General features: G+C 41.3%; 1 protein-coding gene across 6 annotated transcripts in view; it reads left to right on the forward strand.

Annotated features, from left to right (window-relative positions):
* The first annotated feature begins 979 nt into the window (after nucleotides 1-979).
* The window catches only part of cdc42bpab (CDC42 binding protein kinase alpha (DMPK-like) b), an 81,504-nt gene continuing 59,632 nt past the window's right edge, over nucleotides 980-22,851 (forward strand). For 2 of the 6 annotated variants that reach the window (XM_088001870.1, XM_088001871.1), the window contains exons 1-2: nucleotides 982-2,113; nucleotides 2,252-2,451. In XM_088001870.1, the coding sequence (XP_087857996.1) occupies nucleotides 2,274-2,451 (178 nt within the window). In that variant the 5' untranslated portion in view covers nucleotides 982-2,113; nucleotides 2,252-2,273. Of the gene's footprint in view, nucleotides 2,114-2,251; nucleotides 2,452-22,851 lie in introns of all 6 variants that reach the window. The other 4 variants (XM_088001874.1, XM_088001875.1, XM_088001873.1 and 1 more) reach the window with 3 other exon arrangements.

Consider the following 22,851-nt stretch of genomic DNA (forward strand, 5'->3'; position numbering starts at 1 on the left):
CAGCATTTCTCATGGACACATGTGCAAGGTTCTCTGCTGTTACTCCATTGAGTGAGACAGAGAACAAGCACAAGGGGAAGAGTGCAGCAGAGTATGTCTAAAGACCTTAAAGTACTTAATATATGATATTCCTAGAGTGTTTTAGACTAGCCAAATACTGTGCATTCAAACTTTGGTACAATTTATATACACATATACATAATCCCAGAAAAAACTGGGATTAAAAATAAAAGTAATCCAGTATGATGAGCATTGGTTTCAAACAAACTGAGATTTTGCTTCCTTCAAAGAATCTCAACTGCCATTTTTTCTGGTCTGTTTAAATTCTTGATGTCAATTTTTGAATAAATAAATAAATTAATTAATAAAATAAAATAAAAATCTGATTACAATATTGATAAATAAATGTTCATACATCATAACTGTTGACAATTTATGCTCCTGATAGAGCAAGACAAGAAAAAGTAAATAACATCTAAGAAAACTAAACTAAATAAGCAGCAAAAGACTAACTTTATTTGAAGGGGTGTGCATATGACTGACATGACACTCATAAACACGATATAACACCTGTCATGAACATAAAGAAGTCTTTATGAATGTTTATGACAGTTGTCATGAAGTGTCATTCAGTAAATAATGAGACTTTTAATGAAAAGTTGCTGTAAAAGTTGCATTAAAAGTCCATTAAAAGTGCCAACTTTGCATGGTTTTGTAAATTATGATAATTTAATGCAAACCCCTTCAAATAAAGTGTTACCCAAAAGGCTTAAGTAATGTAAGTAACATAATAAGAAAACAGGAGGAAGGCAGGAATTGTGACTTTAAAAAAAGAAAGAAAATTATTTTGTCATCCTGAAGATTTTAAGGGTGGTTTTTGACCTTCATTTTTGCCTCTCTCAAAACAATATACTAGCCTCCTGTTGCTGTCTCGTAAACACCAATGTGAATGCAAAAATATTCAAATTAGATAGTGTCGTTTAGTGATTTCTGACGTGTTGAAGGCTAACTAATAGCTACTGGTTGGTTTTCCCATAATCCACCTCGGCGTTGCAGAAGGAGCGGTCCGCTCGGCTGTCTCCTCCTGTCTACAGTCTCTGACAGACTGACTGTGCAAAGACGGCAAGAAGCGACCGACACAGACCGGCGGGGGAGGCAGGCGGCGCAAAGGAAAGGAAAAGACGGGAGGGGGGAACATTCAGGCAGTGTCCCGTATTTGGAATAACCAGGATCAGAATACAGTTAGTCTTTTTTTTTTTTTTTAAGTTTTTTTTATTTCTTTTTGGCGTGAAACGAGTTTCTTTGTAACCTTCAACAGAAGAGCCGCATTTTTTTTTTTTACCGACTGGACTGGAAACTCCCAAAGTAACTGCAGACAAACTAAGGAGACGTTTGGTTTCTGGACGAAGAATGGGATTTAAAGAACATATCTGCCAGCAGTGAGTTTGAGGCAAACGAGGGGAACGTATCCCTGCAAGAAAGGAGGAAGAACTATCGTAGAAATATTGGAAGTGTGTGCTTATTGCGTGTCCTTTGGTGAGGGGGGGGGGGAAGCAGCGGGGGAAAGATGGCATTTAGAAGGGAAGAAAAGTAGCGTTAGCGTCAGTTCCCTGGCTAGCTCCGGAGCTAAGCTAGCAGCGGGCTGCTCACTAAGCCTGTGTCGCCCTTTCATTCCTGGAGCAGAGGAGGGGCGCTGGGGCTCTCTGTAGCACTGCGGCTCTGCCGTTGCGTTTTAGGGCTCGCTGGAAGAATGGAGAACCACAAATATCTGCCTCGGCACCAGCTCAGGGAAGACTGTTAATTTTTTCTTTTTAAAAAGGGGGCACCAACTTGATTATATACTGTTTCCCCCAACACTCAGAGGAGAAGAGCGGAGAGAGCTGCAGGAATCCACCGGCCTGGGGCAGCCTGGGACTAGCCTGCTTGTTTTCTTATGCACCCGGAGGGGAGTAGGTACAGGGGGGGTTAAGAAATGGATGAGTCGTTCACATATCACCCACCTTATGGATACTGGATCTGTACGGGGAGATCATGAAAGGGTCGGTTTTGCGAACGGAACGAGCTCCATTGTGTCCGCAACACAAAGTTTGAATATTTTCAAGACATCTTCAAGGTGAGAGAACTTCTCTCCAGGCCCTTCTGCGCCAACTAACAGGGCCAGAAGGTGGGGTTTTCAACCCCCACCCCTCCTCATTTTATTACTATTATCAATATTACCGTTTTTATTATTACTATTTTTGATTGCCTTCAGAAGCTAACAGGCCTGAATAAACATGTCGGGAGAGGTGCGTTTGAAGAAGCTGGAGAAGCTGCTCCTGGATGGCCCAGCTCAGTCTAATGGCCAGTGTCTGAGTGTGGAAACCCTGCTGGATATACTGGTGTGTCTGTACGACGAGTGCAACAACTCCCCCATCAGAAGGGAGAAAAATATCCTGGAGTTTTTGGATTGGGGTGAGTTATCTTTTCTTATCTTTCATTAGTTTTTTTTTATATATATAATTTTTTTTGACTTATCGTTTGGCTTGTTTCGTGCACACAGCCTCCCTGACTCTTTGGGAAAGATAATAACAATGTTGGTGGTGCAGTGGCCCTCCCTTCACCATCACATTCCTTTTATAGTAGTAGTATGGGATCGCTCGGCTTTCTCTTTCTTCTCCTTGCTGCAAGGCCTCGGTGTTCTTGTGTAATGCAAAGTTTTATATGGTTTTGGCAAGTTGTAACGCATGGCAAGCTGTCAGGAGTACAGGGGGGGGGAAATCCCTTTAAACTGAAGTAAAGTAAAGAAAAGGTTGTAAAGGTTTTTTTTTTTTTTTTTTTTTTTGTTAATGCAAATCCAGAAATTATTTCCTTTGGGAGGGTCTAACCTGCACAGATCCTTAAGATATATTTGATTTTTGATCATTTCAGATAAAGAAAATACTTTATTTATCCCAAAGGGAAATTAAAAGTTATTGTTTAAGTACCTTCAAAATAATTTTTGGATGAAAATTCTGATGGCAAGAAGGATCTCCAGTAGCAGTCAGACTTGCAACAAATCCAAAGAGGCTTCTGACTGAAGACTGTTCCTGTATGACTGTCTCATAGGTATTTATTTGAGCTTTTTAGATACTAATCAGCTGCTCCTAGTTGCAAAACAAAACAACATGTTGCCATGGTTCTAAAAATAAAAAAGTGAGTGTAAAAGTCCTTATAGCTGCATATCACACTATTATTCAAAAACTGAGCTAGCATAGAAAGAGCTACTCCCACATGCTGACCAGTGCAATACCAGCAAGAAAAGAAAAAGTGCATCAAAAGTACCTGTAGTGGGTCGATTGTGTTTATCGATATAAAATGATGGGAAATCTTAGTTTTTATGTCTTGAAATGGGGAAAAAAATCATCAAAATCTTCAGTATTTGAATTGTTGACCATTGATTAGAGCTAATCAAGGGGAAAGTGTCCGGTTCTGATCTCTGGGCCAACACACACTCCATGTGTGTCCAGGTGAACATATAATGATATATGGGGAAAAAATATACTTTGATATATACCGTCCAGATCATTTTGTTACCTGTACTTTGTGTTCTCTGTTGCAATCAAACTATATAACCAGAGGCAATTTATTTTTCTGTCTAGTTCTTTTTTTTTTTTTTTGAAAATACTGGACATTAATAACAATAAAATCCCCAAATTTCACCTAGAATGTTGCGTAGTTCTATTTTATTTTCTAAAGATCTTCTATTGTAAAAAACAGTCCAGTTACTGGTGGTATAAAGGTATTTCACTTCTTAAAATATTTGTAATTAGACACTAGAGAAAGATGCAGTGCTGCTTCTCTTCCAACCTGTTGCTGTGCACTGCCAGTCAGCTGGCTGAAATAAGGTGGCTACTCTCTCCCCTCTCTCAGTTCAGTCTTATTATGTATTTTCCTTTAAAATCACTGTGGACACCCCGCGAAACAGTTGTATTTTTACTCAAGGTGTCAAACAATGAGAATCTCAAACTGCCCATTGATGATTCCTTGTGATTTAACCAAAAATTTAAGTCGCACAACCACATTTTCTTACAGTAGACCAGGAATAGATTACACAAAGTTACTTTCAATAATCGGTTTTCAAAGCAGATACTAAAAATGTTTTTCCATGTTATGTTTTTTTTCTGTATGGGTGAGGTGAACCCAGTCCGTATCAGCACACATTTAATCAGGTTTTGTAACCGTCTCGCGCTGTAGTCGAATCAAACTTGGGCAAGAAGTAAAACACAGGAGGCAGAAGGGCCACACACACACACACACACACACACACACACACACACACACACACACACACACACACACACACACACACACACACACAACAATGCAATCCTTTTTGCCTTGCCAGAAGCACTTTGTGTGTGTGTGTGTGTGTGTGTGTGTGTGCGTGTGTGTGTGTGTGTGTGTGTGTGTGTGTGTGTGTGTGACATTGGGGTTTGGTTTGTGCATGAAGCAGGAATGTGAACAACTCACCTTTTTTTTTTTTTTTTTTTTTATCTAGCGCAGAGGCCCAGCTCACTGCCGGAGCATGCCTGGCTGCCTTGTTCGCCCCTCTCTCTCTTATTCTCTCTCTTTTTTTAAGCTAAAAAAAAAAAGAAGTGCAGCAGTGCAGGAGCAGATTGTTCCCTTCACAGGCAGAAACATGAATCAAGACAGATTAATAATACAGGAGGCATTAAGAAATGCGTGCATAATGGAAAGCGACGGGTTGCTTTGGCGGATGCCGTCTGAAGGACTGCATTGCAGGAATGGTTTTGGGCCGAGGGGTTAAACGGGTAGCAACAGGCTCTGACAAAGGCGCACAAGGAGGCAGTAAAGTTCAGTCAAACGGGGGGATAATTTGGTTGAGTTCGTACCACCTGGTCTCCCCACTTCCCCCTGAAACGGTGTGGAAGTCAGGCGCAGGCAAGTTCTGTCGCAGGTCCTTGTCTTTGAGGACGCTCGGCTTTGGACGCCAGTCGCCGCCTCTCAGCTGATCGGCAGCATCTAGCCGGAGCCTCGCAACAATGCCAGAGGTGCCGCTGACCTTTTTAAGATGCAGTGCCAGCTCGGTGACTTAATCCTGACGTTTTCCTGTGTTGACACCAGAAACTCTTGACTGGTCTCAGCCAAACACAGCACACGCCACTCGGATGCGTCTGAGCCTCCATACCCGCCCTCAGGTCCCAAGTCGCTCTTCAGGGACAGCTAATGAGTCTCCAGCAACTGTACAATAATGAGATTATGTGTAATGAAGCTTCAAGGCTTATTTGTGTTTATATTTCAACAAACTTAAGTGATTGTTCATATCAGGTAACCTCAAGAGTTTTTATGTCACATTGGAGGAAGGCAGCAGCTTGTTCCGTGTAGGTTGGAGGGTAATCTTTAACTGGCTTTAGTCTTTACTAAACATAATTTAATAAGACAATTGATTTCTGTTTCCTTCTTTTTGTATTTTGTGATCATAAAGATAAGATCATTGTGCAGGTTAGCTAAAGTCTATTGACTTTACCCATAATTTTTTACAAAATGGACTCAAATGTTTTCAGCCACTGCTTAACTCCAGATTTACCACATCTGGTTTCTTCTGGTGCAGAATTATGACGTTTGTCTGGTGTCATTGACGTGGAAGTCGGATTAAATGTGACGTGACTGTTAAGACTGTTTTAAAAACAATTGGATTCATATCTGACTTTGTACTTTTTTGGTAGGGTGGGGGGTAAAAAAAAATTGGAATTGGGCTGTGAAAAAAATGAAATATGAATCAGATATTGGCAGTTTCTTTTTTTACTACAGTTTCTTCCACTTCTGTAAAAACAGTAGTATTTTTCTTTTCAAGCACAAATCCATACCATCTGGGAATGACAATACACCCTCATGTTGGTTGGTGAAACTAATAAGTAAAGTTGGACGACCTTGGAATTAAAAACTAGTGACGTATTGACTTTTCAAACCTGGACTTTTTTTCTGCCACGGACTGGACCCAAATCTGATTCTTCTTTGTCTTTTGTTGATGTGGTTGCTTCTTTTTGGACAAAATATGACGGGCTGTGTGTTGGGGGTGGGGCGGTTCTTCCCCTGATGACCAAGTGTGATAGTGAGGGGAGTTTGAGGATGAGCTTCCCCTACATGAAAGTATGATGTGACAATGGAGGATATTTTCTCTGTGACAAAGTATGAGGCACTGGGTGGGGCGACAGGCGTTTCCTCTTTAGCAAAATGTGATGAGGCCCCCACAAAAATAGCCCAGTAGATTGCATATGCTACTGGGAAATTTTATTGATGACAAAACTGAAATATAATAAGTTAGTTTATGTGTGGCTCGGTAATGAAAGCCTCAAGGACCAGTACCAGTGGCCCGATGGTTTCTGCTGTTTCAGAGTCCCAGTTTTTATGAAAACATGACAAAAATCACATCTCACCTTTTTCCCCGAGATCCCAGCACTGTGTCCCATCTAGTTAGCTAACCTTTCCGTCCCACCCTTAGAGCATACATTATCTGCTTACTTTGGCTGAATCAGCAGTTAAGTACAAAGATTGGAAGAGGGGCTTTAACAATAATCGAGGAAGCATTCCGTCATTTGCAAAAGGAAACTGTATCCCACTCTGACAGGATCCTAGCGCTGCGATAAGACTCCACAAAACAGCAGACCGCACCTTGGTGTCACAGCCGGCACCAAAATTGGGATAGAATTAGGGTCAAGTCCTGTCTTGTCCTTTAAAGAAAAAAAAAAAAGCGTTTGAAAGTGTCACCACTCCCATCTTTTCTTTTGTTCTTTGGAAGAACATCCAGTCACAGGGTCAAAGGGAAAAAATGCACACCTGTTACATGTGTAACACACCGAGGGGCTGCAGTCTGAGCCAGGAAGGGAAGGCAAAGAGCAACACCGTCTGTCTGGTTGTACTTTACTAACACAAACCCACTTGTAGCAATTTGGAAGCAGATTGGAGCAAACATACAGTATAAAAGCACACCATCTTTTTCCTGGGAGCCAAACATTTACCCTGGGTTTCTTGTTTTGCATCGACCTGAAATGGAGACCCCTGCCTGACCGTAACCATGCAGGGAAGTACGCTGTATCCCGACTCCTGACTGCTACCCCCTGTTCTCCTGCATCAACCAGTTTCAACCGCAGCTCTTGTATCTGATCCATCTCTTTAACCTTTCTCTAGTTTGACTGCTTTGGCAAATTCTGCGTAGAAATAATAAAATCTGAAACGTTTCTTTGCCCGGAGACAAATAATCCGCTCAATTTTCCAGAGATCAAGCCAACAAATAAAGACACTTTCACTTTCACATTGATTCATTTTCTAACGTGGGTTACTTTTCGAAAAGTTGCACAATGTCAGCCCAGGGAATTGATACTATTGCATGTAGAGCTGAAGATAGTGTTAAGTTATGCATCAGAAACGCTATTTCCTGTCAAATCCTACACTGCTTCCTGTGTTTTGGGGCAGCTGGATGAAAAGGGGCACCGGTGCCAAGCCACCAGCGACCCAACCCGGGGGAGTTCGCCTGACCTTTTCTCCCAGTCCGCATTCAGCGTTGGCCCACAGTGGCCAGCTGTTGAGCTGCAGCTGATGTGCGCTCCACCCTGCGAGGCTTTCATTGGCAACACGCCTCACACACAACACACACTGACACACACATTATTGTGGTTTTGCCTTACTAGGCTATCTCATGGAGCACAGACCGGAGTACCTCCCTGTTGTTCCCGTTACTAAACAGACCAGAAGAGCCGCCTCCGCGTACGCGGGAGTGGGGAACGTTTTAATTGTGTCTGTTTCAAGAAAGAATTTTTTGCGTCACGTGGTTTTAAATTCAGCCTGGAGGATAGTTTACTCCCATCAGATGCAGGCAGCTCTGTGATACTGGGAACTTTATTAGGGCTCCAACTAACAATTATTTTACTAATCCATTATTCTAAATGATTAATTGATTAATGAAATTGGCCAATTCTGCAGATTTTTCATTTAACAACTTAAGTCTCTTTTATACATATTTAGAAATACATTAAGATACAAAAAAACCCAAATTAATTGATATTCTTTAAATAAGAAAATAAACTTTTTATTGCCTAAAATGCAATAACAGCATTCCTATAGTGACTTTCATCAGCCCTTCTACATCCACACGTCTAAACATTATCTGGACCTACGTATAGTGGCTGGGTGGGGATTGGCATTGGAGATCGGTATCGACCAAAAAGCAGTAACAATTTTATTTTTATTTTTAAAAACAAAAAAAAAATACTGTATAACCTTGAGGTTGAAGCATGTTGGGATCAATAACTACCTGTGTAGGGTCTCTTGAAGAAGCTACATAACAGCTTGCGTGTGATATTTTGGACGTTGGAGCGGCCCCTGCCAGGACATCCTTGCTGTCCGCAGGAAGCGGCCTCCCCCCCGAGAGAGCAGGAAGGAACCACCAGGACTCTGTGAGCTAGTCAGGACCAAACCGGCCGCATGATGTCACACCAGGAAGTGGGGACAGCTGCGTCGCATTGTGTCATTGTGTACTCTGCACATCACTCACATCCACTGTTTTCGAACGTTGCTGGGAACGTGCAAGGTCGTCGAGCCGTTTGTTTCTTCGCTGGTGGATTCCCAGATCGCACCAGTGCCCGTCTGTCACTCTTTCATGCACACACACATACACAGAGAGAAGGCTTTTTCCGTTGTCCTCACACACACACACAGACACAGCAGAGGGGCTGTAGCATCCTCTTTTCTGCTGCATAAAAGTGTTCAGTGATTTAAAGGAGGAAGTCCACCATCAGCAGCTGGATGTTCTGCTCTCTTTTTTTTATAACTAATTCTTCTAATGTTTTAAAAGCTTAGCTGTTTCCATTACAAATGGGCAAAAATCTCTGATATGCCACTCAAGTGGGGAAAAAACACAATTTCGCAATTGCAGTGCTTCCATTAAAAAAGAAACAGTTAAAATCACATGTGAATAAACTAGACACTTCCTGTCGTCGTCTTTGTCATTTCCTCCAGTAGCAACATCTGATTATTAATCACATGATTAATGTGACGCAAAAGAAGTGTTCTAATTGGAGTTTTGTGAGTTTTCTGCTGTCTGAGTCCAGGCAGCAGACATCCAACCTTCATTAGCATATCGTGAAGTTGCTTGTTATGTTTTATCATGAGCGTGTTCACATCTGGCCTTTAAAACCCCTTCAGTCCATCTGTTGTAGGCACATAAATGTCTGCTGCTAATTGTGCTGCGTCATCAGAAAGTGGCAGGGGCAGGGTTGGCTTCCTTCCTCCGTCTCCCAGAGGACACACTGTAGCACAGGTCATTAGCCGGCCTCTCAGGACTCCTGGGATCTCTACATCCCTCCTCCCCACAGCCTCTTCCTCTCCTTTTTACCTTTTACCTCTCATCTCTTCTTTCTTCTTGTCTGGTCAGCTATTCCCCCTGCAGTGTTTGTTAGGCTCTTAGAGCTGACTGTGTGATACCGAAGCATCGGCAGATGCACTCATTAGTGATTTTTGTGGCCAATTTCTGATCACTTTTTTTTTTTTTTTGCAAAACTCCGACTCAAAGATACAAATTTTGTCAATGAGAACTACATTTCACCACATATATAAACTTCTTAAATCATTGAAAAAAGCAGCAATTCCTCAAAAAACACCCTAGAGTTTTTACCCTGCATCTCGGGAAATCTCCAAATTCAGTAAAATTATCTAGATTATGGGTCAGAAGTTTGAATTTCAGCATCTCTTCTTCACTTATTTACAGACTGGTGACCTGTCCAGGGTGACCCGACCTCTCGCCGTAACGTTGGCTGGAGATGGGCACCAGCAACCCTCCTGACCCCACTAAGGGACAAGGATGTACAGAAAATGGATGGATGGATTAAATAATCTCACTGTTATTGAATCTAAAAATGCAATTATGTGCCTTGTCAGCATTTCTTCCCCATATTTTTCAAAACGAAAGCATTTGGCAAATTTATTATTTAAATGAAACGTTACTGACCATCTCAGCCTGATTTCAGGTTGTTTACAGGGCGATGCCGACGCTAAGTGTTGGTATTGGGTTTGGGTTTTCCTTGCTAACTATGATGTTGCCAGCTGGATAAACTCCAGGGCACACTCCATTTGCATGCTGGTTCTCTGGTGGTTTTCTGTTCTGGTGCTTTTTAAACACATAAATAAACCAAATGAGCACGAGGCTGCTCTGTTTGCTACTTCCAGCTTACCGGGTCATTTTCAGCTTCCACTTTAGAAACCGAATAAAACGTCACACAATGGCCACAAACATGCAAATGTTTCTCTGAAACGACGTGAGGATTGGGTCATTTGTAGAAATGTCAGAAAACGAGTCTGCTGTCTCTATTGTGATGCTAGGTCTCAGTGAAGCGATTAGAAACACCTCATTTTGGCAACCAGTGATACACTCATCAAAGCCACAGACAGTCACATTGTTTCCTCACTAAGTTTTTTTTTTTTTTTTTTCCCTCTCTTAGCTGTTGTTTTGTTGTTGTCCATGGATGAATTTCGAGATACTGAACACTTTCAGCCATTTAGATGGAACAGTCCCGAGGCCAGCTGGCAAAGACTCGCTCAGTCTCGTCTCTGTCCATAGTCCTGGAACCGGGGGCCCTGCGTCAGAGGCAAGAGCTTCGTGTTGCGAAGGCCATTATTTAGTGACACCAGAAAATGTATAACACAAACGTTTCTTGTTTTCTTCGCTCACAAAGCTTTCAGTAGCTCAAAAATATCCTTCTGAAACATTATCACGTTGATCAGTGTGTCTGTTGTGTTGCTAAGTTTCTAAAGGGTTATGTGTTTTTTCTATTGTAATGCTTTTTCCTTCATGGTAACACAAACAATCCAAGACTTTCCTTCCTTTGCGGATGCCAAAAGAAGCTTAGTGAAGTGAGAAGTTCTGAGAAAATGTTCTACTTTCTGCCGTAAAATATGGAGACTAGGGACTCTGAAGTAACAATCACAAATACAGAAGGTTTATAAATGTTTTATGTTCCAAAGGATTTCAAGCATGTGGGAGAGGGGTTTGTTGATTTGGTTCAAAGGAACTCTTAGCACATTTTAGCAGGTAAATTCCAGTTGTATTTATTGACATAATTTAGTTTCCATATTGTTCTGGTTGTATCTGACTCAAACCTCATGTCAGCTAAGCTTTAGCCAAGACATTAATTGAGTTAGTCTGAGGTCGGCTCCTCTGTTGTGTTTTATTTATGCGGATTTCGTTCTTCTCTTTCTGTGCCATCTGTGCCTCTGTCATGAGGCCTTGATCATCTTTCACTGGGATGTGTCGCTTACTGCTGTGTTTGACTTTTGCCTCTTCATTAAACTCACTGTGACCTCTGTCTGTTCGGGGAAAACGGAACAAATACAACAGATTCAAAGGTACTTAATGCTAAAGTGGAGTTTTATTATCTGATCGGTGTTTTGCTTCACATGTGCAGCTGCTGTTTGTCTTAGCCAACCTTTTTTTTGTTGAGAAAAAAACAAGGAGGAGCTCCAGACTTTGTCCTGTTGGACTTGCCGTAGCCTGTGTGCATCCGCCGACTGCTTCAAGCAGAGCGGTGGGCTCGGCTCTGTGTGCGTGTGTGTGTAAAAAGCGCTGACTCAGGCCCCAACCCCTCGCAGTCTGTGGAATCTGGAGCTGAGGTGCGATGTTGGGGAGAACCGCAGCTGTTTGTCCTTCAGTGTCTCCCTTCCTATTCTCTCCGTCTGCTCTTGCTTTCCTTCTGTCTTTTACACTCTCCATCCTCCCCAAGCCTCTTCTGGGTTAAATCAATCTTTCTTTTCTCGTCCTGTCCTTTTTATTTCCTGTGTTTGCTCTTCTCTTCCTGCCTTTCACAGCTCCTCTACTCCCTCCCTTTCTGCCTCTCCGCCTGCTGCATCCCAGCTTTACCTAGTGACAGACACAGCCTGGCTGCTGTGTTGCGGTTTTGCGTGTTCTGCATATGGAGTACATGCGTCCACTTGCGAGGAGGAGGGACATTCCCACTAAGCTGCCTCATGCATGGATTACATGACTGTAAATGCATCAAGTCATGCAAAAAAACAAAATCTGCTTTGAGACAAAGTTGTCGTTCAGCAGGAAACGTACCGATTAATTTATGCTAAGCTAACGTCGGAGCGTCGTTTCTGAAATTCTCCTTAGTTTTGCCTCTGATCAGACAGTAGTTGTCCTCCCACCCACCTCAACTTTCATACACCTTCAACTTATTCATATTTTTGTTATTTAAACCACAAGCTCTTAGTTTCAGTTTATTTGGACTTTGAATTCAGGTCAATTCTGATGAAATATAAAGATCAGGCTGAGGTGGGTTTAAATTATTATTTTTTAAATAACAAAATTAAAGTCATGATTTTACACAGATACAGTTGTAGTAATATGAGAATAAAGTCATATGACAATAAAGTCAAAATAATACCCAAATAAAATTTTAATATTACCAGAATAAAGTTGTAATATTTGTAGAATGAAGTATTATTTTTACATTTTCATAATTAAACAGAAATTCTTCTAGGCTCGCACTAATACTCTGTTGTACAACTCACAGAAGGGATGATTGAAATAAAAGCCACTTTTTAAAAGTATGTTCTATTTTTGATTTTTTTTTTTTTTTAGAAAAAAAAAGATTAAAATCAGGAATTGGACCTGGCACAGAAAAAAATTGTAGATTTTATTTTTACTTCATATCTCCCACTTCTAAATTCAACCAAACAAACCTGGATTAATTCCTAACAGGAAGTCCTAGTTGGTTTAAAGCAAGCTGATTGGCTGATGTAGGTTTCAACTTTGTGCTACACTGCCCTCTAAGGGTCTGGGATGTTTAAAACAAAACTCAGGTCTGGAAAACTTTCAGAAACCGATCTCGTGTGTATAATCTTGTTTGTTTGTTGTTTTAAACAATGTAGCTGAAACATTAGTTCTTATAAAGACTTGGCAGCATGTGGACAAGACCTTAGACTCAGGTGAAGACTGCTTAAGTTGTTGTGAAGAGGCAAACATTATACATTTTGATGTAAACAGGGTTGCAAACACAGGATTTGCTAAAATTTCCAAGGCAGTTGAAACGGTGAAAAGGTTTTGTGTTCACTGTAGCTCAGCTTTATGTCCTGCCTCATTGGAGGTTTATTCAACCTCCAGTGAAGATTAGAGCGGTAATGGGACTAATTAGGAGAGAGAGCATGAGAGGAAGAGTTGAGGACACATTGGAATAGTTGGGACAGATTCGGGGAGGCCACAGGTTTAGATCTGCTGAGGTCATCGTGTCTGTCTGTGCCTCTGAGCCTCTCTCTAAAGCTGATGCAGCCCTGACCTTGGCTTCTTTACTGATTGGGATTCTGACAGCGACCCGGTCTATATTTAGTCACCTCTCCTTTTTGCTTTATGTTTACCCTCGTCTTGCACTCACTGTCCTGACCTTCCTGTTTTTCTGGTTGGGGGGTGAAAGATGGGGGTAAAAGCATGACTGGAATCACATTAGCCGTTTATCTGAGTGCTCCTACAGCCCCATTCATCCGTTTTCCACCTGAATGGCAGCTGTTCACGCTGGCGGGTCGCTGATCTAATTGCGCCGTCAGCTGACGTCTGAACCGCCGTCCATCCAGGTGGATTCTCAGCAAACTCTCACAATCCAGTTACAAACGAGGTTGTGTGGCTTGTAAGAAAGTGCATAAGAGTGAATTTGTTGTTGGGACAGAAGAAGAAAAGAAGACAACTCTACACAAGCAGCCAGACTTCCTGCATCCTCGTCTCTGTCCGGAGGGATCAGTGGAGGAAATCCTGCGACTGTTTGGATTGCCACCGACATCGTTGTTTGCAGATGTTTTTCACCTCGTTTGGCGAGTGCCGCATCACTGCTGTGGCTCTCAGCTGAAGGTCATGATGCAGACACAACAATTTGACATGCTGCCGATGAGTAAATCTGTCAACCCCCCTAAATTCAATTTTCTCCCCTTTAGGCGTTTGGGATTAGGCTGATAAGTGTGGCGGACGATTGCTTCGTTTAGTTATTTGCTTCCTGTTTATTGATGACACTCATCGTTATGGGAAAATTAGAGATCATTTGAGGATAACTTAATCATTTTGAGGAAGGAAATGTAATTTGCTTTGAAAAGTGATCGTGAATAGTTAATACCAATATACTGGATTAACTACTGAACCAATTCCATTGTTACTGCGAGCTATTTTGCTGCCCTTTTTTATTGGTTGGTGAAACCTCTCTTTGCTCTTAGTGGCCTCTCGAGATCAGATGAACCACGTTTCATTTCTTTCATCTGAAGTGAAGAGACCTCAGAGAAATAATTAAAACATCCATGATCCAATTTTGCCACAATTTATTTCTAAATGATACGGATTGCCTGCAAACTGATCAGAAATAAAATATTAAATTTTAGTGACAGGTTTGCGTCTCAGAAGAGACGATACAAGACGTTGGGTTTATGATCGAAAAATCAAATTAGAATCAAACAGGTCTAAGTCCATCTTTTGTCAACATTATGTCTGTATTTTAATAGATTTAACATGCTACTATGAAATACATTGTGCAAATGTCATTAAAGGTTTAATGCTAGGTTGTTCAAAGTGGTGCTAGTGAGATTTTGTATCACAATTGAAAAAAGTACGTATTTTTTCTACTTGGTGCGTGTGGGCCGGTATTTAAAAATGATTTAGGGTGAGATTTACTTTATTCTTATAATGAGAAGTATACAAATATGGCTTTAATTGTGCATTTTGCTTTCATTTGGACCTTGTTGTAAATAGAAGCCCAAACATCCAACGACTTTTATCACAGGAGGATGTTGGGCATCAGACTCATTAAAGTCTTTTTTTTTTTTTTTTTAATAAATACAAGGACCTTTTTATATTTCATACTGAGACCCAGAGAAGCTCTTTCTACAAAAATATATTATTAAAAAAATTACACATTTAGTTGATTTTTGAGCTGGTAAAAACCAAAAATCCTCAATAAAGCTAGTCTTTTTACATCACTTCTTTTTGGCATGCATGTACGAGTTATTTAACTATTTTTGACTTGTGACAACAGGTCTACCTGTTCAAGAAGAGCTGCAATGTTTGCTGTAGACCTTTGAAGGTTAGAAGCTACTTGATTGCATAAAGTACAGCGGAAATTGTCCTAGCACTACTGTAGAAGCTGACATCTACAGTCTACTGCTTTTTGGGGTACAGCCAATCAGTATCAAGGAAAAATGAATGCCTCTCATGGATTGGTTGCTTTACAAATGCTAGCGAATAGCATGTAGGGTAGCATTGTGACTACTTCAGCTTTTCTTTGGAATATTTTAGAAAAACAATGTATTCAGGGCTGACGGAGCTGGCTAGAAATTAGATTACCTTTCTGTTTATCTCATCTATTATGTATTTAATGGCTCCTTTTTAGCAAGAGAAACTGCCTCTGCTGGATGACTCGTATTACGTCTTCTATGTTGATCATTACTGGCATTTTTATACCAGTTAATATTTTAAATGAGCTATATTTTACCACCTCTTTGCTCCGTTTATTCAGGTTCTTAGTCAGTTTTCTGCTTCTCAGTCCCACATGAACCAAATTTTTTTCTTTTTTATTATTTTTTTCTGTTGTAAAGCACATCTTGCTTTCAACAGAAAGTCTGTCTGTGTGTCTGTGTGCGCGACTTCCTTCACGTCTCACACCCTCATCTCAACAAGAAGCCGCCCACTGCCCCCGTATCCTCCCACGCCGACTCAATCTACTTATCAGTGAGGTGATTAGCCTCCTAACTGTTATCTAGGTGTCTGGCTGCTGTTGCTCGGCCGCTGTTTGTTCTCACAGCTTACAGTGTCGGCCCTCAGCTTCTGGACGAGGCTTAAATGGATAAGGCTTCCTGCATGGGTAACTCCGAAACAGAGCCTTAAGTGAATTAATCGGAAACAGGTGGATTTCTTAAAGGGGTGGCGTTATGTAAAATGGACTGTTTTGAACTTTACTTCAAGTTAGGATGTTGTTCCCTCACCAAAAACATTCATGCATGTCTGAGAAATCCTTCAAGCTCCTGTGGCAGCCAGTCAGCTGTGCAAAACGTCTGGTTGGACGTAGCCCCACCTTCGAGGATGAAGCTCTTCCTCTTAGGTACAGTTTGCAAGCTTCTTAAAGAGACAGTGATTCAATTTCAATGCGTTAATTTTGGAAGTAACATTTATTTCAAGTCATATTTGATACACATGTACATACAGCATTTTTATAACAACTGAAGGTGACATAGTTACTTAATTGTGCTGGAAAATGGCATCATGTTTCTGGAAAACACACAACTCTGTGTGTTTTCCAGATCCATTAAAGATCTGCCATTAAAGGCAGATCTTTAATGGATCTGCCTTTTACATGTCACTAACCACAGTTTCATAAAAGGGAAACTGGAAATGTGTTGTAGATGGAACAATATTGTGACGTAAAATTGGAGCAGTTCCAGAGAAAATTTGTTCCCACTGTTTTACTTTAAGTCCTCCTTGATGCAGTTACATATTCATCCTCTTCCTGCTGCGAACACGCGGTGTGTCCCGACACGCCCAGCTGTTCCCAGATGGATATTTTCAGGATGCTTTTGGTTACAAGTCCCAGCACTGACACCTTTTTATTCTGGAGGTTATAATTAGTAGCCAAGTCAGTCTTTTTTCTTTTTTCCCTTCACTGTGACGGGGACTAGTTGTGGCCTAGAAAGCCTCCGTTATACTCAGCTACAGCAGAGGGGAGTGTATATATAACATAGCACTTCACTGCCCTCCAATTATTTTGGAAGAAGAAAGTTGTAATCTAGCGGTTTCCTCCAGATTTTAGTGAGCGTTGACTTTGCAGGATAAATGGCTTTTTTTCTTTTATTTGTAACATAAGAATCCACTGTCTGCTCTAAAATGCTGTACGGTTGTTGTACCGTTAGCAGGAAGTGCTATTTTCTCCTTCACAAGGTTGCGCAAGTTGCTGAAGATGTTTCTTCTTGGACAAACAAATAAAAACAAGTCCTTTTTTTATTTGTACAAATTGCCAAACCCAGAATCATCAGTGCGGGTTTTCGAAATGGGAAGCTGCTGTTGTAGAATTAATGGTTTACATTTTTCTGTTGGCTTTTCCCTCATGCTGTTGAGGCAGTGTGTTATTTGCCCTCTTGAGCCAAACATGGAAGAGAGCGTTTCCTGTGTCAGAGCCCTAAAGGTTGCATTTTACGGCCTTGAAAGCATATCTCACCTCTGCCAGTTCAGTCCCCGCAGTTCTACTTTAACTGCATCCTTGGGGACGGAGCGACATAACAGCACAGCTGGCAGGATTTTCTCCCTGTAAATGTTTCCTTTGCTTGTAATCATTTTACTACCAAACTGTTGTGGAAATGGTGAAACTGGGCTAGACGGAGTATTTCATGCATCTTTTCTAAAACCCGGAGCCAGCTAAATCTTACAAGTTATTGAGTTGACTATTTAAGATATTTTTTTTATGTACCATCATAATAATTTAGCTCCATTGTCCATTTTTAGCCATCTGTTGATACTAAATTTACATGATTCTGACTTCTCTTATAAAGATATGCCTACATGGGACTCAAAATATTTTTTCCACCTTTCCTGATTCATATCCACTTAATACTTTGAATGTGAGAGAGCATTCACTCTAAAGCTTTTGTTTTAGTCTTTAGCATCTTATGTTTGCAATTAGCACAGTTGGCATTAAAAGCCATAAACCCTTACAGATTTTGCTCATAGGAAAAATGGGTCACCTGTCGATTGGAAGGTTTTTGGTTCCATTCCAGCTTCCTCTACTGCTTGTTGAAGTGTCCTCAAACAAGACGCTGAAACCCAAGTTTCCTAGCAATAGCAGCGGTCCGACAACATAAGCAGAACCCAGCGTCTCACACCGCTACCCCGACGATTTAAATTATTGTTTGAGTTATTTGCTCAGCTTTCTGACCGTCATGCTCGTCTGTGTGAGTGTCGGCAGTTGTGCTCTGTTTTACCTGGTGCCTGAGCGCTACGGATGTCTTTTCCTGCTGTGAGCCTCGATATAGCTGTACTCCGTCAAGTGCTTGCTTTTTAAATGTCATATTAAATTCATTTTGTTTATGTAATTTGACGTTTTTTTCCATCGCAAGTTGTAAACTTCCCCATTCACTCTCAGGGTTAAAGTTCCACACGACATTGGTTTGTTGCGCAGTGAGAAGGAAAGAGGGAGAAATGCTGCATACAGGACCTCTGCAGGCTGCAAAGTATGACACATGTGATCGGCAACAAGAGACTGTTATCGGCGAACACCGTTCATATACTTTTTCACGAAAATCGCATGATTGTGATCGCTTAACCATTGATCGGCACACCCTAGTCACAATTGTTAAGGAATGACATGAGCAGCACCGACCCAAGTCTTGTTCTGTTGAGGCAACTTACAAGAACAGCTGATATGCCTTCGTATACGGTAGTATCTGTCTGGGTTTGTCCTTTGTTATATTCGGAGTAAGTTTTTAAAATAACAGGCCGTGAGTGTCTAGACACGGTCCAGTAACCCTTTGGTTGTTTTAGTTGGAAGTAGTTAATTATTATTTCACCATGTGCTACATTTCTTGCTAAGATGCCATTATTTTTATGCAGTTATGACACAAGTAGATTGTAGTACATCAAAGCTTGCAAAGAACCAGCCAGCCTCTGTTTAATATGTAGATATACTGTTGGTTACTTGTTCTTGGCTGCTCTTGTGTTGTCGTCTGTGCTTGTTGTTCCCTCGGGTCCTTCCTGTCGCCTCCAAAGTCAAGCACATCTAGCTGGGCAGGTTTCTTGTGAATGAAAGAGATCTTGAGTTACTGCTGTCACGTCACATTAGCCACAGGGAGCCTGAACTATGAACATATCTTCACACTGAATATAAAATACCTTGGGTTAATGTGTCCAGTGATATTCCTCTGTTTTTCCCCAAACCTTTTTAACTAGGGAAGCACTGATCCACTGATATCTGATGTTTGTTGTCGGCCGATATGAACCGATACAGAAAAACAATGCTGCATTACAAATTCATTTGATAACTCTGCAGCAGTACAGCACACTTAAACACACCAATAGCTTCACAAGTTTGGTCAAACATGTAAAAACAGTGAGCACAATTAGAAGTATAATAGCCAATTGTAAAGTAAATAATAAACACACCGACAAAATCAATATATTGACTGTCTTCATCAAACGTAAAAAATAAACTGCAACCTTCTTTCAGTTGATTCAGAAAGTACAATTAGTCATTCTGTCAAAAATAAATAAAGCATGACGTTACTCAGAGCATAAACATAGAATTAGATGGAGTCTGCCCTTATGGATTGTCACCGATACCCAATCTACAATTTTCTTTCAACATCAGGACGATACAGATATTGGTATCGGATTGACGCATATCTACTTTTAATTTCCCCGTCTTTGTCACCCTGAACATTAAACACGTCCAAACCAATCTGACAGCCTCCATCCGGCTCGCCGCTTCGAAGGCCTCCCAAACAGACAGCAAGCGCTCGCTTTCATCCATTTGTCTGGATCCATTTATAGTATGGGTGGCCCAATGGGAATCAAATCCTTAAATGGTGCAGCGTCAGTGCTGAGCTGTACCAGTTGAGCCGCATAGAGCTGTAAGCAAACCCCCCCTCATTTTTCACAGGCTGCTGAGGGGAGGGGAAACAGAGCGAGGATGAGCCCAGAAAAGGCAATAGGGAACCTGCTGTGCTTTGACGTGACAGTACTGGAGACCCACTGGCAGTGAAAGTTTTGATACTTAACTTCCACCAACACCTTCGTAAACTTAAGAAGGCCTCTGTGTTTTGAGTTTTTCTGCCTTTACTGTTGGAAAACATCCGTGTTCCCGAACATTCCCACAGCCCATACCCGGTATTCCAAAGCTACGGCTCTCGTAACCACAGAGTAGATTTTCCTCCTCCCAACCTCCCCTCATCCCCCTGCCGCATCTTTCAGGCTGATGTAGAGCTCTGGCCCATGGAGGCTCTAAGAAGACTCTTATAAAAGCGATTGTTCCCTGGACTGAGCAGCAAGTGTTCCTACTGCTGGCAGTAAAAGATGAAGATTCATACAGCTGTCAGTGTCTGTTCCTCTGGCAGCCTCCTCCGCAGCAAGCATCTCTGTGTAATGTGGAGTTGGATACGGGGCGAACACAACTTATTGTTTCTCTCAAGAGAAGATATTCCAGGGAAAGCAGCCTGACTTTTTACACATGATAGAATTATGGTCTGACTAATGTTGTCAGATACGGATATTTATATTTTTCTGCTGAGGCCAACTTAATTATTCAGAGGTGCTTTGCAGAAAACCTACAGTGACATGGACGAGTGTTCATACCCCTTCACTCGAAAGAGTATTAGTGTTACAGCCTTAATTTATTTTATTGGGGTTTTAAGGGATGGATGAATGGGAAGAGGTAGGGAAAGGTTTTCAAAATCTAGTACAAATGGAAATGTATTTATATTTATCCAGTCAGCACTTTGTGGAACCACCTGCTGCTGCTTGTAAAGCTAAGAGTCTTCTGAAGTATATCTATTACTTTTACACATCCAGAGTGAAGGTTTTGCCATCTCTTTGTTCTGACTGGATCGGGAACATCTGTAAGGACCAATCCTTTAATGTTTATGTATCAAAGGGATAAGGGACAATATTATTGAAAATCAACTTTTTGAGCTTTACATCATATTATATTGTTATTTCCTCATCAAAAACATACCTACAGTGTTGCCTCTATTCTTTCATACACGTTTGAGAAATACTTTAATCTCCATGGCAACCAGCTGCGTAAAATGTCTGGTTGGACTAGCTTTGCCTTCAAGGTTGAAGCTCTTTTTCAGAGCTGAAGTTTTCAAGCTCCCGCCTCAGAGCAGTCCCCCCTTACCCCCTACTCCCCCACTTAACTCCTTCAGACTAGCCAGCAGCAATTAGCAAACACTTGGTAGAACTGCGCATCAGCTGAGCTCATTGTTCTCAGAACAAAGCTGGTAGAAATGTTGTTAAATGTTAATAGAGGAGTGATGTTGTGATGACTTCCTGAAGGTGGAGTTTCAGAAAGAGACAAAGGCCCAATTTCAAGGCGCAAATTATGAAGTCAAATATCTATTAAGCCATATATGATATATGTCATATTTTTTGTAACCAAAGTTAGCAGTTGCTTGATTGTGGTATAAAATGGCATTATGTGCCTGCATGTAATATATATAGTCCTGCATCTTTAAGGGTGGTTTTATTAATAATTTAGTGTGTTAGTTTTCTGCCAAGCTTTTTATATAAAGTCCATAAGGTTTGATTTTGGACTTCATGTTCTTCAACATGTATGTTGTAACCCAGATATGCACCAGACTGAAGAGATTTGTCATCCGGTCTTTAGTTGAAAGAGAGAAAAGAGAAAGGCAATAAATCATGCAAATTGAAGTTATTGAGTTTGTTTTAATTTGTCATGCAATTTATAGATTTATTGATTAAAGTGACAGGCCTAACTTGTTTGTGTTTAGTTTACTTTGCACAATACCCAATAAAGTCCATTAAAGCTCATGTTTCCATTGGTATGAACACTTTTGCAATTGAATGCAACTACACTGTTATATATTTGGCAAGTGTCACAAAGACCTCCTTCATTATCCAAACGCCAGACGTCCCAGAAACCATGGTTGACCAAGCTGCTGAACGCTGAGCAGTTCAGCGTGTTCTGAGCAGGGCACACGGCTTCCAGCAGCAAAAAAATGTTTGTGCTAGATTATTATCAAAACACGCTGAATGACAAAGCGCAGATTTGTTCTCCAGGAGGATCTGATTCAGTTGTTAAAATATCTCTGGATTCATCAGGAGTGGATCTGAAAGGTTAGTTGTGCAACATGAGGCTTATCGACGTCCGTAGCAGAGGAAACGACGCAGCATCTCCAACAGGGTGGCGAATCGTCCGTCAAGCTAAGCGAACGTGAAAGGATCCCGACACCCTTTATCTACAGATTGTATCAGACGGCTGCGTTGACAGAGCCGTCTAAATTGGCTGGTTTGCGGCGCGGGTCGGACACGTCTACGCGCCGTCTTGGAGAACCCTTTGAAGTCGAGGGGGAAAAACTTTCCTCACACAAACCAGAAGTGGCCTGCTTTCCACACGCTCCGCAGCAGGCTTCAAACCGTTTCACACCGGATCTCCTCCATTGTTTTGGCCCGAGTCAGGCCCCTCTCCTTCTCCTTCATTTTCTTTTGCTGTTTGTGGTTTCTTAATATTTCGGGAACATCCTGTTTGTGTGTTTTAACGCTGTGGGGGCACAGATTGTTCAGTTTTGAAACCTCCAACCAGCCCTGCCCTCTCATTATTGTGACAGAGCGTGATATGATGCAGAAAGAGAGACAAACTGAGATGTGAAGAACACCGCATTGAGTGGAATATGTGGTTTGCTGCGGTGGAGCGGAGGGGGCCCCAGGGGTTACTGCAGGCCGACACCGCTGGGAATTCTGGTGTTGCTGGCGTTCAGTCTTGCATTTAATGCAATTTAATGCTCTGAAGCATGTTTACATAGTATAGAAGTCATCGTCCGTTTGTCTCTGATGGATTTATGGCGCCTTAATGAGTGTAATGCTTCATATTTGCGATTCCTGATGGATAAGCAAATATTTGTCGGCGTCTCTCGACATGTCAGTTGAAGTGTTAAATAGTGCTTGATGTGTATGTCATAGACCAACACAAAGTGACAACAGATCAGGAAAATATTAGATGGTTTTTAGAAAATCTGAAATATGACATGCTTTTTTACATTTTTAGTTTAGTTTACTTTGCACAGTTAAAATACAGATCAAAAGATATTGAGAAAAAAAATACCAGTGCAGGAAAAGGCAACAATCCAATGGGC

Source organism: Poecilia mexicana, unplaced genomic scaffold (genome assembly GCF_051168715.1).
Source record: "Poecilia mexicana isolate PSO_F unplaced genomic scaffold, ASM5116871v1 scaffold_21, whole genome shotgun sequence".
NCBI lineage: Eukaryota > Metazoa > Chordata > Actinopteri > Cyprinodontiformes > Poeciliidae > Poecilia > Poecilia mexicana.